The 14,842-nt window shown below is 48.5% G+C and overlaps 1 protein-coding gene across 1 annotated transcript in view; it reads right to left on the minus strand.

Moving 5' to 3' along the window:
• Positions 1-4,551: 4,551 nt before the first annotated feature.
• LOC144111001 (QRFP-like peptide receptor) overlaps positions 4,552-14,842 on the minus strand; it is a 131,400-nt gene continuing 121,109 nt past the window's right edge. Inside the window, exons 4-6 of the mRNA XM_077644084.1 lie at positions 9,773-9,975; positions 9,023-9,134; positions 4,552-7,826 (exon numbers count right to left, since the gene is read on the minus strand). Coding sequence (XP_077500210.1) covers positions 7,488-7,826; positions 9,023-9,134; positions 9,773-9,975 — 654 coding nt within the window. The 3' untranslated portion in view covers positions 4,552-7,487. The remainder of the gene's footprint in view (positions 7,827-9,022; positions 9,135-9,772; positions 9,976-14,842) is intronic.

Here is a 14,842-nt window from a genome sequence, read left to right on the forward strand (position 1 = left end):
TGATCAGCTCTGCGCTTACAAACGACCGGTGCAGATATAACGCGTACAGAGAGGGAAAGTGAGGCGGACAGCGTAGGGGAGGGATAGAGAAGTAGACCGTGTGCAGTGGTTTGTGGTGAAGGCCGCCGCACAGGCGGTTGAATTTTCAGCCACGCTCAGCTATGGGCATGGGAAACTTGGGTTCATCGCTGGATAGCGGGGAGAAAGGTGGCATTCAGCCGATGCTGAAAGCCAAAGGCCTCTCCCATCTATCCCCGATAGATCTAACTTCAAACTTGTGAGCTGGTGTGTCTTCACGCGCTGACCGTTCACATGATAAAAAAGCGAGGAAGAGGGGGGGGGGGGGGGACGTTCTTCTTCAACTAAAATTTCATCTGAACCGGACGTTTTGGAATCAACCCAGTTTCTTGAAAATTGGTTTTCGGGGAAAGGAAATGGCGCAGTTATCTGTCTCACATATCGGCGGACACCTGAACTGCGCCGTAAGGAAAGGGATAAAGGAAGGAGTGAAAGAATAAAGGAAGAATGAGGTGCCGTAGCGGAGGGCTCCGGAATAATTTCGACCAACTGGGGATCTTTAACGTGCACTGACATCCCACAGCACACGGGCGCCTTAGCGTCTCGCCTCCATCGAAACGCGGCCGCCGCGGTCGGGTTCGAACCTGCAGGTACTCCGGATCAGTAGCCGAGCGCCCTAACCACTGAGCCACCCTCTTTCTCGCGGTCTTTGACAACGGGCAGCGCGATCAGGGCCTTCTCTGTTGTCGGCCCGCACTTAGTTATCTCTCCAGGCCTCGCACTTATCGGCAGCCCTTCCTTGCTATGTAGCATGAGTCTGCTCTCCTGCCTGAAAACTCTCCAGTCTACGTATGGGCCACAGAAGCTCCGGCGATAGAACACACACGCATGATCTGCATATATAGTAACGATAGACAATAGATGCTCTAGGCACTAAACCGTCTTGATTCTCGCCCGCAAACGGGGATGAAGATTGTCTGAGGGGTGCCCGCATCGGATTTGAAGGCATCGAGGCGCTGTTCTATTTCTGATCGGCTACGACTTCGCCATACGTGAAGTCCTTAGTTCCTTTCTATATTTTACTTTTAACTCAGCCGTTTTTGCTCTTTTCCTGTTTTAATCCCTCGTTCCTTTCCGCGAGTGCACGGTGGCGCTCTGGAACATCCTCATGGTTAAGCTCGTAACTTTTCCTGATCACCTCACCATTTCTCCTTCTTCGGTGACTTAAATGCCTGCCTGAGAGGTGGCCGTGACTGAATCAATAGGACCTCGCTGTTGCAATGAGGACGTCTTAAGCATTGCTCCACAACCACACCGTTCGCAAATTGTGTCTGCAAAAGTGTGACAAATCACTCACTGCTGCATAAAATGCCCGTTTCATATTCATGTTTTTAGCGATTAGTTAGAAATAAAAATTAATCACTGTTTACTTCTATACTGCGAATATATACTGTACTGCGTTAAGTTCACGATTGACGAAAGGTTTTGTTGAAGTTGCAGATTTGAAAGAGAGATGGGCTTGGGAAACCGTAACTCTAAAACGAGCAAATTCTGTATGGAAAAAGCCGCGTTGACCATATCTTTACAAAGTAGAAAGCTAAAAAAAAGCACTTAATTGTGTCAATCGGACCTATTTTCCCCAACCACCTCCCACAAATGTTATTCGTAGATACGCATTTTAACCTAAATAATATGTTGAAGTGTAATTTTCTGGGAAAAAATAAGGCAGGGTGATATTGAACAATGCGCGAACGATGATAATAGGACTGAGATGGAAAAAAGAACAGCAAGAAAGGCAATTATTGGCGCGTGCTTCCTCATGCATAGCAGATAACAGCCCAGCAACAGGATTACAACTAAAAGAAGGTGTCGTTGCCCCCCTATCAACCAAGGTTAACTCGAGGGAGCAGTTCTACTGGGGTTTCGTAAGGGGCGCCTGGCTCCTCTCGAGGTCACCAGGCAACACCGCGTTGCAAGGCTCGTGTGTGTACAGTGGTGAGCAGCCTGGTCTAGAGCGCGCCGACGGTGCTCTGAGGAGCAAGTGAGCGCCATCTAACGTTACGCTCTGGGATTGAGTTGTGCGTCCCGTGAGCATGCGCGGCAAGAACAGAGGCATGCCTGATCATCGGTTCCTCGTTCAACCCCCGCCTTGCGAGTTCGTTTCGGGCAGCTACGGCCGCGCTGCCTGCATTTGTGACGCTGTGACGGTTGCCAGGGCGTCACCATGGCGCCGTGTCTCACGAGTGTAACGAGACGGCCAGGCAAGCAAGCGCGAGTGATAGCGGATGATTGTGCGTTTCTGCAACCGGTTCCTAGATCTGTACGGATGAAAATGCGATGTCCCTTGTAGCTGATAGCACAACACAAAATACACGCCATCGGACAATGCGGCTGAAGCGCATGGTGCATTGCGGTAAAGCGCTAACCTGACACGGACAAGACGAAAACAGACACCAAACAGCCAACTAGGCCTAGTTCTCGCACTCTTAACCTGGTGCGTGTTTGAAACGCGCGATCAGCCTCTATCACCTGCACTTGCATGCATAGCCGCCTCATGGTTCACGCGAAACGCTTTGGTTTTCCGGCCACTGTTACATGGCATTCAGTGCGGCCCTGACTGCGTGAAGCGCAAGCACTGAGCGGAAATAAGGCCCAGTGCCCACGAGGGGGCACTTTATTTTGGCCGCGCATGCGCACGGGACGCACAACTTAAACCCAGAGCGTAACGTTAGATGGCGCTGGCTTACTCCGCAGAGCACCGTCGGCGCGCTCTAGACAGTGCTGCTCACCCCTGTAAGTACTTGGCCAAACCACGGTCGCGCTAATGGAACAGTACGGCCTCCCTGAGATGCCGCGCTGGCATAACGAGGTGCCGGAGTTTGCTTGTAGGAGTACGAACATCGACAACGCGTCCCTTACTTTCTTTCCTTCCTTCTTTCTTTCTCTCTTTCTTTCTAGAACATGTTCAAAAGGACAATAGTCGCTGTGCTACATTGGTCTGCGTTTCATAGTGATAATGTTAGATTTTGAGAGAACAAACTAGGGAACGAAAGAAGAAGCAAATGAGCAACAAACAAAAACAAACAGGCCGCTGAGAGAATCCTTAACGTTCCAGGAGAGGCTGGACCCCTGTTAGAAGTTTTATTCCTCGACGGCGCTCGCCATGCCTACCATAGCAGTGGAGCCCAGCATGTTTTACTGCCTTGCGCGCAGCCTGACGTGGGGGAGGACGCAGAGAACGGAGCTGTATAGGCTTGTGCTCGCTATTCTTGGGCAGCGGACCTTCTCTCTTTCGCTTCAATGCGGACACGGACACAATACATCACAGTCACAGTGACATCATGACAGACGGAGGCATTCAGCATTAAAATGTCACATTTTCTTTTTTGTGTCTTTGTCTGTCTGGGTTCATCGATTCATTGACTAACTTGGCTGGGAAGCGGAACACATGGTGCGAAATCGGTGGACTAGAATCTTTCCCTCTATTGCGCGTTACGCTACGACATACGCATAAAAATCGCCATATTCTTTTTGCGGAATATCGAGGCGCGGCAGAATGACGCTCGACTTTTGGAAAACAAGTGACAGTTTGAACACTTCACATGAAGAAGCAACATGCTCCAGACATGGCGCACACTCCGCGGATAGAGCCATTCGCAGGTGAGCTGTGTATCCTTATTCTGTTTTACTAATGTTTAGCTAGCGTCATTTTCCTGGTTTTCGAAGCTCTGCAAACAAGGGTCAGGAAAGAGAAGATAGTAAAAGAACTGAATAATATTAAGGGCTGGTTTTAGCATTATGAAAACATTTGTCATCCTAAATTTAGTTTTGCTCGTTGTTTCTTATGGTACTGATTTGTTTCGTATACGAAACATTACTACCCTAGATATAAGGAAGCGATTCTATCAGTACTTCGGCGCGTTTAAAACACGGTACCTGAGCACTTAAGGCTACATGTAGTGGAAAAAAATGACGGTATGTGTGCGTCTTTAATCAAGTTACTGGTTTGTTTCAGGTATTGGCACAGACAGTAAAGGAATGAGTAACCTTCAGAAAATGATAACTGAACCATTTAGAGTCATGATAATGGACATAAAAATGAGATATATTCACTTTTTTTTTCTGGGAGACAGTTCAGTTCTCAGAGTTCAGATTAAATTTGCTTTAACATTCTCGCAGTCTAATACGCACTGAGAAAGAAATTTTGATACACAGTTTTTAACGTGTCCACGAGACGGGTGTAAAACTGAAGGAAATCTCTACAGCGTGTATGTAACAGACAAACATCATTCGCATGAGTTGCGGCCTGCAATATTTGATAGACGACGCAGAGAAAAAGCTGTTTTGGAAGCAGAGAAAGAAATCTAGTTGAGATGTTTTTAGAGAGAAGTTCGCTGAAGCGTTTGTCCAAAACACTTAGCGATCTCACTGATTTACCTTGAGAGGATATGACAGCCTTCACAGGGCATATGTTCCTTTCACCAAGAGAACGTTTGCGTACGCAGGCTGATGTTGAGCACAACTCGAACTGACTTCACAGGACGCTTAAGTTTATTCAGCACAACAAATCGAATTTCAAAGGTAGTTTGATCAGGTTAAGAAATTAACAGTTTAAGATATGCTAGAACAATGTACTGTCGGAGACAAAAGTGCCCAGGACACATGATCGACATAAAAAGCCTTGTCATCAGCCGGTGGTTGCAGATCACGCTGTGGAGATGACTAGGCCTTGGGCTCTACAAGGTAATTCGCCTAAGACATTACACAATTTTTAAAAATCGTCTTTTTGAGTTAGAATAACGATTTGTTTTCGGCATAGCATTGTCAGCAGTGGAGTACATCGAAATACGGCTAAGACGTGCTAACTAGCAGGCTGGTTAACTAATACTGAATAGAGAACTTTCCAACTATTGCTGTTAGGCTCCTTAATTACTGACAGGCGTGTAGCTCACCTTTAGTAACATCCATATCAGTTTTTTGAATTTTGAATCTGCTGTTACCTTCGGCACTGTGGCCCAACAAATTTGGGCTATTTCGACGAGTTACGCGTGCTGGAGAGGTTGCTTTATCTGCAAGCTTCTCGAAAGCGCATACATTCTAGCGCTGTACACAAAATTTGTTCGTCCACAGCTCCGAGGGAAACCGCATTTTCAAAATTCTAAAAACTGATAGGGATATTACTTACGTTAGGGTATACACTCCTGTCAATAATTAAGGAGGCTAACAGTGACAGTTAAAAAGTTAACTATCCAATATGAGTTATCCAGGCTGCTAGGTAGGAGGACTTAGCTGTATCCCGGTGTACTACACCGCTGACAACGCTATGCCGAAAAAAGCGTTCTTATCACTAAAAATGGCTATTTTTTAAAATTGTATAAAGCCTTAATTAGGTGAAACACCCTGTATAATATGTGCTAGTGAAATACGCCGAACAATAGCGCATTCGCACCTATAAGCAGATATCACCAGTCGCGTGCCCTGTAAAATTTTGTCCCCAATAGTACGTATCCAACTGGCCAGATAACTTGTTCTCCAGTGCGATGCCCCGAAGAATAATACCATTAAAAAAGTTGCGGGTTGAATAAAATGACACATCATGTATATTAGCCGCGGTAACGTACACGATGTTTCTGACCGATGTGTGTTCTTCGCCTCGACTCAATACGCGAGTCCTGAAAGCTTTCAGTGGCCGTGCTGTAGGCTGAGCTTTTCAGTCAGTCTTTCACTACTCCGCTCCGGTCACCAGGCCGGCGCAAGAGTGCACTGAAATACGCGCGCATCGGATCCATCCACAGGCCTCAGATTCACGTTGGTTTCGGTGAGCCACTCTCGGCCGATGGTGGCCACAGGACGTCTTGGACCACCGGACACAGACACACAAAAATACAACGAGTCTTGGTCGGCTTTTGTTCTGTCAGTCGGACGAGAGGAGCTTCGGCACCTCATCGAAATGTCGTCCACACCAGACGCCTGTGCGAGCGACGTGTCCGATGTCTCCGCAGGTAACTTGAGCTAAACATAGGCCAGGCTATCGCTGCTGTAGACCTCGGTTGCGGACACGAAGACGATTTGGTGATGTTCAGGAAAGTCCGAAGGGTTATCCTCGTCAGATGAGCGAGAAAGAGACAGAAAGTAGGACGAGCCGCTGACAGGAAAAGTGCTTCGGGCAGGTGTGTGCAGCAGGGAAACAGGGCGAATTACATTGTCATCTTGCACTCATCAAGAAGACATGATGGGATGGAAAGAAAAACGCAATTTTTTTTTCTGTGTCGGCATCACACGTTAAAAGAGGGCGCCTAAAGCTTCCTTACAAACTGTGCTGGAGCCACTAAGACAGTAATGCAGGAGCATTCAGCTTTGCCGTACCGTTCTTGAATCTGCCGCCTGTTGTTATCATTTCAAACCAAACTTCCCCGTGCCACAAGATGCCTTTTTGGGCGTCCGGAGCTGCTGCGCCACCTCATTCTAAATCTAAAATTAGATCTCAGGATATGGACAAAGTTGACGCTACTTATCGCTCTTCATGTCGACAGACTTGCGGATGCTATTACAATCCCAAATTACGTTTTCCTTGTTTTACAAGGGGCAATTTCTAATTGCGTGTTTAAGCCTGTTATATCCAGTCGTCATGGAATCTCCATCCTGATAACAGAACCTGCAGACATGTTACCTTCGCGCGCATCACTGTGTGAGGACCTCCTCTAAATCCTGAAGCTGCTTACTGCTGTATGTAACGACGAGCTCTTGATTACAACAAGTTCAAATTTGGATATGTGTTGGCCTCTCATTTTGCATTCTTGTTTTTCCTGCGACACTGTACAATTCTGCCTCTTGGTACAGTAATTGCAAGATAACTCTTTTTTTGGCTGACCTTTGGCCACGAAGCACCGTCTCTTCCCTTCTGTGGTCAACCCTGAAGAGGCTGGGCTAAAGTGCACTTCCGTCCATTGTGTCCTTGCAAGGATTTTCAAAGCGCATTAGTCGGGCGTTTGACTCTCGCTCCTGAAAGGCTAGGAGTGTTTCCCTTGTAGAGTTTTTAAGAGTTACAACTTTCGAAGCAGCGATGAAAAGCGTCTTCGATAACTCCTGAGACGGTATACTCTCGCCCTTGGGCGTCCGTAGTGAGTATGCTGCATCACAGTTCTCTGGCAAATGTGCCGTCCGTCGTTTGGGAAGGATCCGCGTACATGGCTAGGCATGCTCCGAGGTTCCGGCTGTCGTTCCAGGACCCAGGCGATCCATTTGCTTCGAGTCATTTCGCAGGAGCAGCCACTGCCGTCCGCTGTACCTCCACGCGGACGGTGGCACGCCCAGCAGGGATCCTGACAAGGGACCCACGAGCGCCTAGTGCGCGGCGCTCACTACTCGAGGTGCCCCGCATCGCGTTATCCGTTCGTGGCGATGGCTCCGGGTGCAGCGCCGCAGCTGGTCCATCGGATGCAGCGGATGCCCGGCTGCGGAGGCTGGCGTCACGTGACGTACGTGGCCGAGCGCCCCAAGCTGAGGCTGGTGGTGCGTGTCCGGCTCAGTCGCAGCGTGGTGCCCCGCTGCGGGGGACCGCGCTGCCGCACGCATCCAAGGATGGCGTCCCGGAAGGACACCCGGAAGGAGCGAGACATGAAGCCGTAGACGAGCGGATTGACGCAGCTGTTGAGGTAGGAGAGCAGGTGGAAGCAGGTGCGCAGCGGCTTCAGGTAGGAGTAGTTGAGCGCCGAGACGCTGCCGAACGCTGTGAGCACGTTCAGGATTAGGATGGGAGCCCAGCAGAGCACGAACAGGGACACCACCAGGATCAGCATCTTGATCACCTGCGTCAATCAGTCAATCAAATCAATCAATCAATAATTAATCAATCAACCAATCAATCTCACTGAATTGAATATATGAGACGAGCAGCCAGTGTAACGGTAAGACGCAGTCAAGACACGATTGAGTTAGCCAATCAAAATCGCAGTAGTTCGCACGAACATGAATATCATGAATATCTTTTGATATGGTGGCGCAAGTGAAGGCCCTACGCATGTGCTGGCAGCAGTCGACGCTCTTGCAGGCAGTGATGCTGGATTGCGCCCACTGTGCCAGAAAAGAACCTTGGAATGCTGACAGGAATAGTCAGAAGACATGCGCAGGAGGTTTCCTCGTCCTTGATGTACAGTACAGTGCTTGACTCAATGTCATCTTGTAAATTACGTAATCGAATGACCACCGTAAAACACGCAGGCGGGAATTGCGTCCTTTGGTCTTTCGCCCTAGCCACAAACGCGGACCGATGCCACACTTGGATCTGATTGTGTAGCGGCTACCGCATACGTCCACTACTCTCACTGTGCAGTGTATTAGCAGTAAGCACCATTTCTTGCTGCGCAAACAGTGTCCAGCTGCTGGAAGGTACGAAAACTGACTCAGACATATTGCGCCAGTCTGCGCGAGCGACTGCATGGCCGAAATGGTGAGGCGCGGGCACATACTCGATTAGCTGTGTTTCTTCGCAATCCCTGTTTGCACGGGGCGTGTATGCACCAGCTTCATCCTACTACCTTTCCTGTTTTGCTCATGCTGGCGTCGCTTTGTACTGTACGTATGCACTACAGTGGGCAGAAGTGCCCAGGACGCAATAACGCACGCAAAAAAAGTGTGTGTGGGGGAGGGGGGGATGGTGGGTGCGGCGTTCTCACAGTGCCCCGGTGTTCCTTCGGCTTGCTACGAGAAGCAGAACTCCGGCAGCCCCAGCAGCCGACAGCACCGAGCTGCTCGTAAAATAAAAAGGCGGTGCAACGCGCCGATGCCTTATCTGAGTGGCGGCATGCGCCGGGAAGCGAGCCAGCTTGTCGACTCATCGTATGGACAGCTTCTCGCACTAAGCCCTAAGGAAGCGGAGCAGACGCTTCCTGACGAGCACCCCTTGGCGCATGAAATGGGCGCGCCATTGTGGGACCACTGGGTGACTCTGGTGACGCTGCGATGCATTGAAGCCTGCAGTGGCCACTTCGTTTCCCGATAGTACCTGCTTGACTGTGTCTTCATCGGCGCGTGACGGCTTGCCGAGGAACCTCTTGTCGCCGTTGACGCCGAAGCCCGGCTTTCCGGGCGTCTTTTCAAGCATCTCCGTGCAAGCCCTGCACAAAACAAGAGTGGTAGCATAAGGTGAGTGCTTGCGTACAATAGCACTGAAAAAAATTCGGAGAAAGGGAAATGCGGTGGGGAAATCTAGGTAGGTTGTAATGTTCTATCCTGCACGGGTCACTGCATTTCAAAGGGAAAATACGTGATCTTATTCGTTTGATGAGGGAAGTGCATGTCCTGCTAAACCCTTTTTAGGGCGAAGTCACACAGAAGTGTGGGAACTGAGTGTCGAGAAATTGTGAGCGCTGTATAAATAAGTACTTACGAACTATATATTTCCCATCTGCAAAGTAATTCCTGAGGGCCTTGCTTAAGAAGCTCCGTTAAACGTCTCTTGCACTATCTCGCGCCTTTATTCTTAGACTGCGGAGGCGGTGGCGGCATAAAACGGAGTTTTAGACATCGGCGCCGTATTTTTTAGCGTTTTGCACTGTGTCGTTCCGTTTTCTCTTCGTTTATTCCTCAATTATTGCTACCGTCTGCCACGGACTACGTTATCGGTAAGCCACGACCAATGATAGAGGACCAAAGAAGGCGCACATAAGCGAAAAATGGCGAAACACGGCACCTGGTGCGGTTACAAATATTGTGAGCGCATTAGCCAGCCCGCCATCGCGAAGGTGGAACTTACGTGCCGGATGTGAGGTGCGCCCTCTCCCGGACCACCATCCAGAGCTGGGCGCATATCTTGGCGTATGCGTAGCCCATGACCAGTGTGGGTATGCACAGCACCAGGATGAGCATGTAGATCTCGAAGGAGCGCCACGCGCTGGGACTCGCCTCGTCGCGCATGCACCAGTAGGCGCGCCGCCGAAGACCCATCTCCACGTGCACCTGGAGCATAAAGATTCGTTATCGCAAAAGGAAAGGCGCCGTAAGTGTCTCATTTCTCGCTGGACACCTCAAACGCGCCGTGAGGGAAGGGATGGAGGAGCGAGAAAAAAAAAAACTACGTGCAACGAAAGGACTTAACCACGTCATTAGCAGACACGGACCGGGAATTTATTAACGCGATATCGTCAAGGAGCTCGTGTCTCTGAAAGTTCGGCGTTGTCGACGTGAGCGAAAAATCCCCCGAGAAGCAACCTGGGAGACAGGTGGGTCACATTCGTCACGTGGCCTCGCAGCGTCATCATAACCTTCCCACCGGATAGTGAGCAAGCTGCCCACCATGACAGGCGGCAGTTAAATTAATGATTGGTTGTGAGAGATACTCGGGAAGAGCAACCTGGGTCGCACAACGCCCACCGCTGGGAGCACCTGCCATCGCGGGGCAGTGGCGCATCGCTTAACCGCTGCGCACCACTGCGCCAGGAGTGGTTTGAGGACTCCCATGGATTCATGAACGTAAAGTAGAGAAAGACCAATTCCGCATATATTTAAATTAACTCATTTCGATACTGCGTCATACTCTTAGCGCGGAGCTTGTGTCCGCTCCAGTTTTTTTATTTGCACATAACGACTCAGCACAATTAGGGCGATTCTCCGCATCAATAAAATTGATTACCTCTATAATTTTTATTCTTAAATTCTTGGCCCTGATCATGGGCAAAACCGTAGTGAAATCATTTTTTACCGAAAGCGAAACGATTACAAATTAATAAAAACACATCCCGCCGGTGAGATCCGAACCCACGACCTCGGCATGTTGCGTGCGGTGCTCTACCGACTAAATTCCGACAGTGACTGCCGCCAGTCTTCTACTTTCGGGGGTATTTATGCTGCATGTGACCTAACGTTTGAGAGTGTTCACCAGTGCCACCATCGATTATAGCGGCGGTCGTTGGAACTACCTACGCAAGTGCCACGTAGAATGTGACTGAATGGTGAGAGAGGCAGCTGTACGAAAACTCTCCAATGCCTCATATGGTATCTAGACTGCCGGAACCGAAGTTCTCACCTGACTATCACACAAGGATGGGAAATCTCACTGTTATGGTAATACGATACGTGCTAGTACGCGACTACCATAACTATACCAACTAGAATCAAAGGTAGGCTAAGGGGTTCTAAACTGGTCACAGCAGCACTTCGCTATGAGACGCTCTGTAATACAGGGCTGGCCATTGCGCGGTGCTTACTGTGTAGCGGCATTTTAGTGCACGGAGTAGTTTTGTATGTTAGTATCAAAATACGGCAGACGCGGCCGCAATCAACACCGCGAAATCATGCTCAGCAGCCGGAAGAAGGAGCAGCCTAAAGTGAGCCACAGCTTCGATCCGGAAACAAATGGAAATGCAGAAGTCCAAGTGAGAAGCTCTTTTCGTTATAAAAATGAGCGAAATCCTCATGAACAGAAGTCGAGAAAAGAGAAAACGTTTTATGCACACTTATCAGTCAAACGTTCACAAGGATATTAGCTATGGTGTATTTATACATGTTTTCAAGGCAGAAATTACGATGGTATTTTAGTAATAATTTATATCTGAATATTGGATTTGGCTCCTATAGTTATGCAACTGGGTCGTTAAAACATTTTGTTCTGAACGCATTACCTTGCGCGACCTTCGGGACTTACCCAAAGAAGAAAAAACATGAGTTGAGCGTTTTACCTTAAAAATGTCGGCGGCAAACCTGATAAACAATAACAATGCGAATCACATTTAACTTAAGTTGCTCACGGCGTATAGTGCTGATACCACGCTGCCTGGGCCAAATTTGCACTGTGGACCTGTTATCCTCGTAGCACGTGCAGAAGTCATTAAGCCTGCCAGTCTCGTTTTCCCAGTTTATCCAGAGCTTGCAGCTTCGGCAGGCTAATTTTGTTTGCGTATTTCTTGTTCCAGGCGCGCCTGTATTGTTTTTTTTCTGTTCTTGGAAGCAGGCACGTCCTTCTTAAGCGAGAATTTGGACAGAGCCATCAATCCTTTAGTATAAATGTTCTAATTGTTTTTAGCCTCATGAAGGCCGGCCAGGTTTCAAAATGTGCTAAGGAATCCTGTGTTCATTGGCTTTCATCTCTTCATGACTGAAATGCACGCACAAGACAGCACACAGGTGCACAGCTCCATAAAAATATCAAAATTTCAATAATAATAACTGGCAATAAAATGAAACATCTGCTCTAAGCGACTGCAGTTCGTTACTCCCAAAATAAAATAGGTGATTGAAAAGCAGGGATTCAGCCATCCGTGGAATTATGTGCTCGAGGGCACGCAAAAGCACAGCATGGAATTTCCAAGAACACATGTTGAGAGCCACTGCTTTAGTCTGCGCAGCGCTTGCAGCTCTTTTCGCTAGTCTTTCGGCGTAGCTCGTCGCCTGTTCCGTCGCACCCGCGTATACCTTCCTCGTTAAACTTCCATGCTCACCTCTGTACGAATTCCTTATCCGTTTTCATACTATCGCGTTTTAAACATTGTGCAACGTTTTTTTTAATGTAAGTGTTTGATGCTTGTTATTTCTCGTAAAGAATCATATAACATTTTCTTTAATTTTTCTTCTTATGTGTGATAAGTTCATGCATGCCCGGGCCCACTCATAGTCCGCTCACAACCCGGTAGTATCACGCGATTTTGTCAGCGCAGCGCACGGTTTGTTGACTCCGTGACGTCCTAGTAAGCCTCTCATTAGATTGACATATATTGATTGGAAATTGCCTTGTACTTGGCTTTTTTTTTGGTTAAAAATGAATTCTTTCTAACGGCACACTGTACTTATATAGGCTCAGTCTGACATGACCTTTGGTTTTCGCCACATTCCCTGATGGAGCACTTTTAATAGCCGAAAAATCTTGCATACGTCGGTTGCGACATTCGGCTAATTAAAAAACAAAAGAACTCCCTGAATTTTTTCTGGCAAAAAAAAAAGACGCAATAAATGGCACACCCTCCGTAAGCACCTCAACCGGCGCCGTGAGGCATGAGATCGAAGAAGACATGAAGAGGAGAATAAAGAAAGGTCGGCCGCAGTGAAGGGCTGCGGATTGATGGAGTGCTTTAAAATACGCTTATACAGCACTGTAAGCAAGCATTTTCGCATTTTGCCGCGGTGTAAATGTTGCTGCCGAGGCCGGGATTCGCTCCTGCGACCTCGCGCTCGGTAGCTGGAAGCCACGACTACTCAGGCACTGCGGTTTTTTTGTTTTTTTTTTCATTATTTCACAAACGAAAACACACTTCTTAGATCGGAACAGTGAGAAGGCTTACAGGCAACTGATATCACTAGAAGGGGTTCAAGTTTGTCCTTTTTTCAATGAACCTACGCTCAGGTACATATGTGTCAGTTTTTTAGAACCCTAGTATTTGCCGAAACAGTCACTGCGGCGAGTGGTTGGGAAGCGATGAGTATCGAACGGTGTTGGTTTGTGCGAATGGTTTGCTATTTATTGCATTCCGCGATTTGAAAAGAAAGCGAAGACATTTTTTGTTGCCGCAGTGTTTGTATTGAGCGCCCGATATCGAGGCGAAACGCCAACCGCTAATGGCAGCTTTGAAGTCGCTTAATTAAAGCCGAAAGTTGGGCAAGTTAGGTAACGTTAATGATGGAAAAATAGCGCAAAAGGAACGCGAGGGATGGAAAGGGAACGACGCAGACGAGCGCTTGGCTGCCGGGGAGCGGTTGTGGCCAGCGATGAAGTAGATACGCTGCTCGTGGCGACGCCATCGACTGACCATCACAGCGGGGAGGCTTCTCCGTACATTGATGGAGCCCTGATGACAGGCGAAGATACGATGGGTATGCCATTTGGCTCGACTGGCAGTTCCGCTAATTTCCGCTGCTCGGGGCAGACCTCCTTCGGCTTTCACGTTTCCAGCTGCGGAGAAGTATATATGGTGCCCGAGGAAGAATCTCGCTGATAGGTAATTCTACGGGACGGAGCGAATTCCAACAGCGCGATCCGGAATTCCGAGCCGGAAGTCTCCGATTGGGCTTATATTTGGATATGCTAATGGCAGCACGGAAGGTTACATCTCTTCCTTCAGCACCAGTCGTCCCCGCCCCAGACCGCTCTTCTCCCTTAACCCCTTCGAGTACAGGGGAGGCTTAGATTTGATCTTTCAGCGTGCAATTCACTCTCGTAAAAGAAAGTGAGCTCACTGCAATGGTGAATGAGTTATTCAACTTGAGTGCTGAAAGGAAAGGCGCTTTGCGAGTGCGCAGAAAAAAAGTGCGTTGTATGCTAATGTGCCCGGGAACTTAGTTAAAGCTCTCCGACTCTGTAATTTACTTTTGCCAACGCGAATTTATAAAAACCCTTTGCAAACCGGAAAAAAAAAAGTTCAGAGAGCCACAGGGAAGTCGCTTCGCGAGTTTCGTTATGAGCCAGTCTTACAAGCCGTCTTTTGTTTATTTGCGCGCTCCGCAAAACGGCCGGGCTGCGTCAAAACGACGCATACGGAGTAACTTGCTTAAATGCAAGCACCAATGGGAAGAGGCGGGTCGCGTATTCCATGTGTTGTTTTTCTTTTTAATTTCATTTTAAACGCCAACGGAGGCGAGACTGGGCTTGCCGCACACACGCCAGTGAGGAGAGGAGGTGGCGGAGCGAGGAGAGACGGAAAGGCTGCCGCTACTACGGCATTTTCGATGACTTCAGTGCGTTGTATATAGAGCCTTCGTGAAAAGTAGTATTCAGCGAAAGGGGTTGGCTTCCTAGCCGTGCAGTGGGGGTCTCTGTAAAACCTCTCGAATTCCTATGTTCGGAGGAACTAGGACGCGAGTTCCTTACTCCATTGAGATGTCTGGGACGCTGGAAATA

Source organism: Amblyomma americanum, chromosome 11 (genome assembly GCF_052857255.1).
Source record: "Amblyomma americanum isolate KBUSLIRL-KWMA chromosome 11, ASM5285725v1, whole genome shotgun sequence".
In the NCBI taxonomy this organism is placed as follows: domain Eukaryota; kingdom Metazoa; phylum Arthropoda; class Arachnida; order Ixodida; family Ixodidae; genus Amblyomma; species Amblyomma americanum.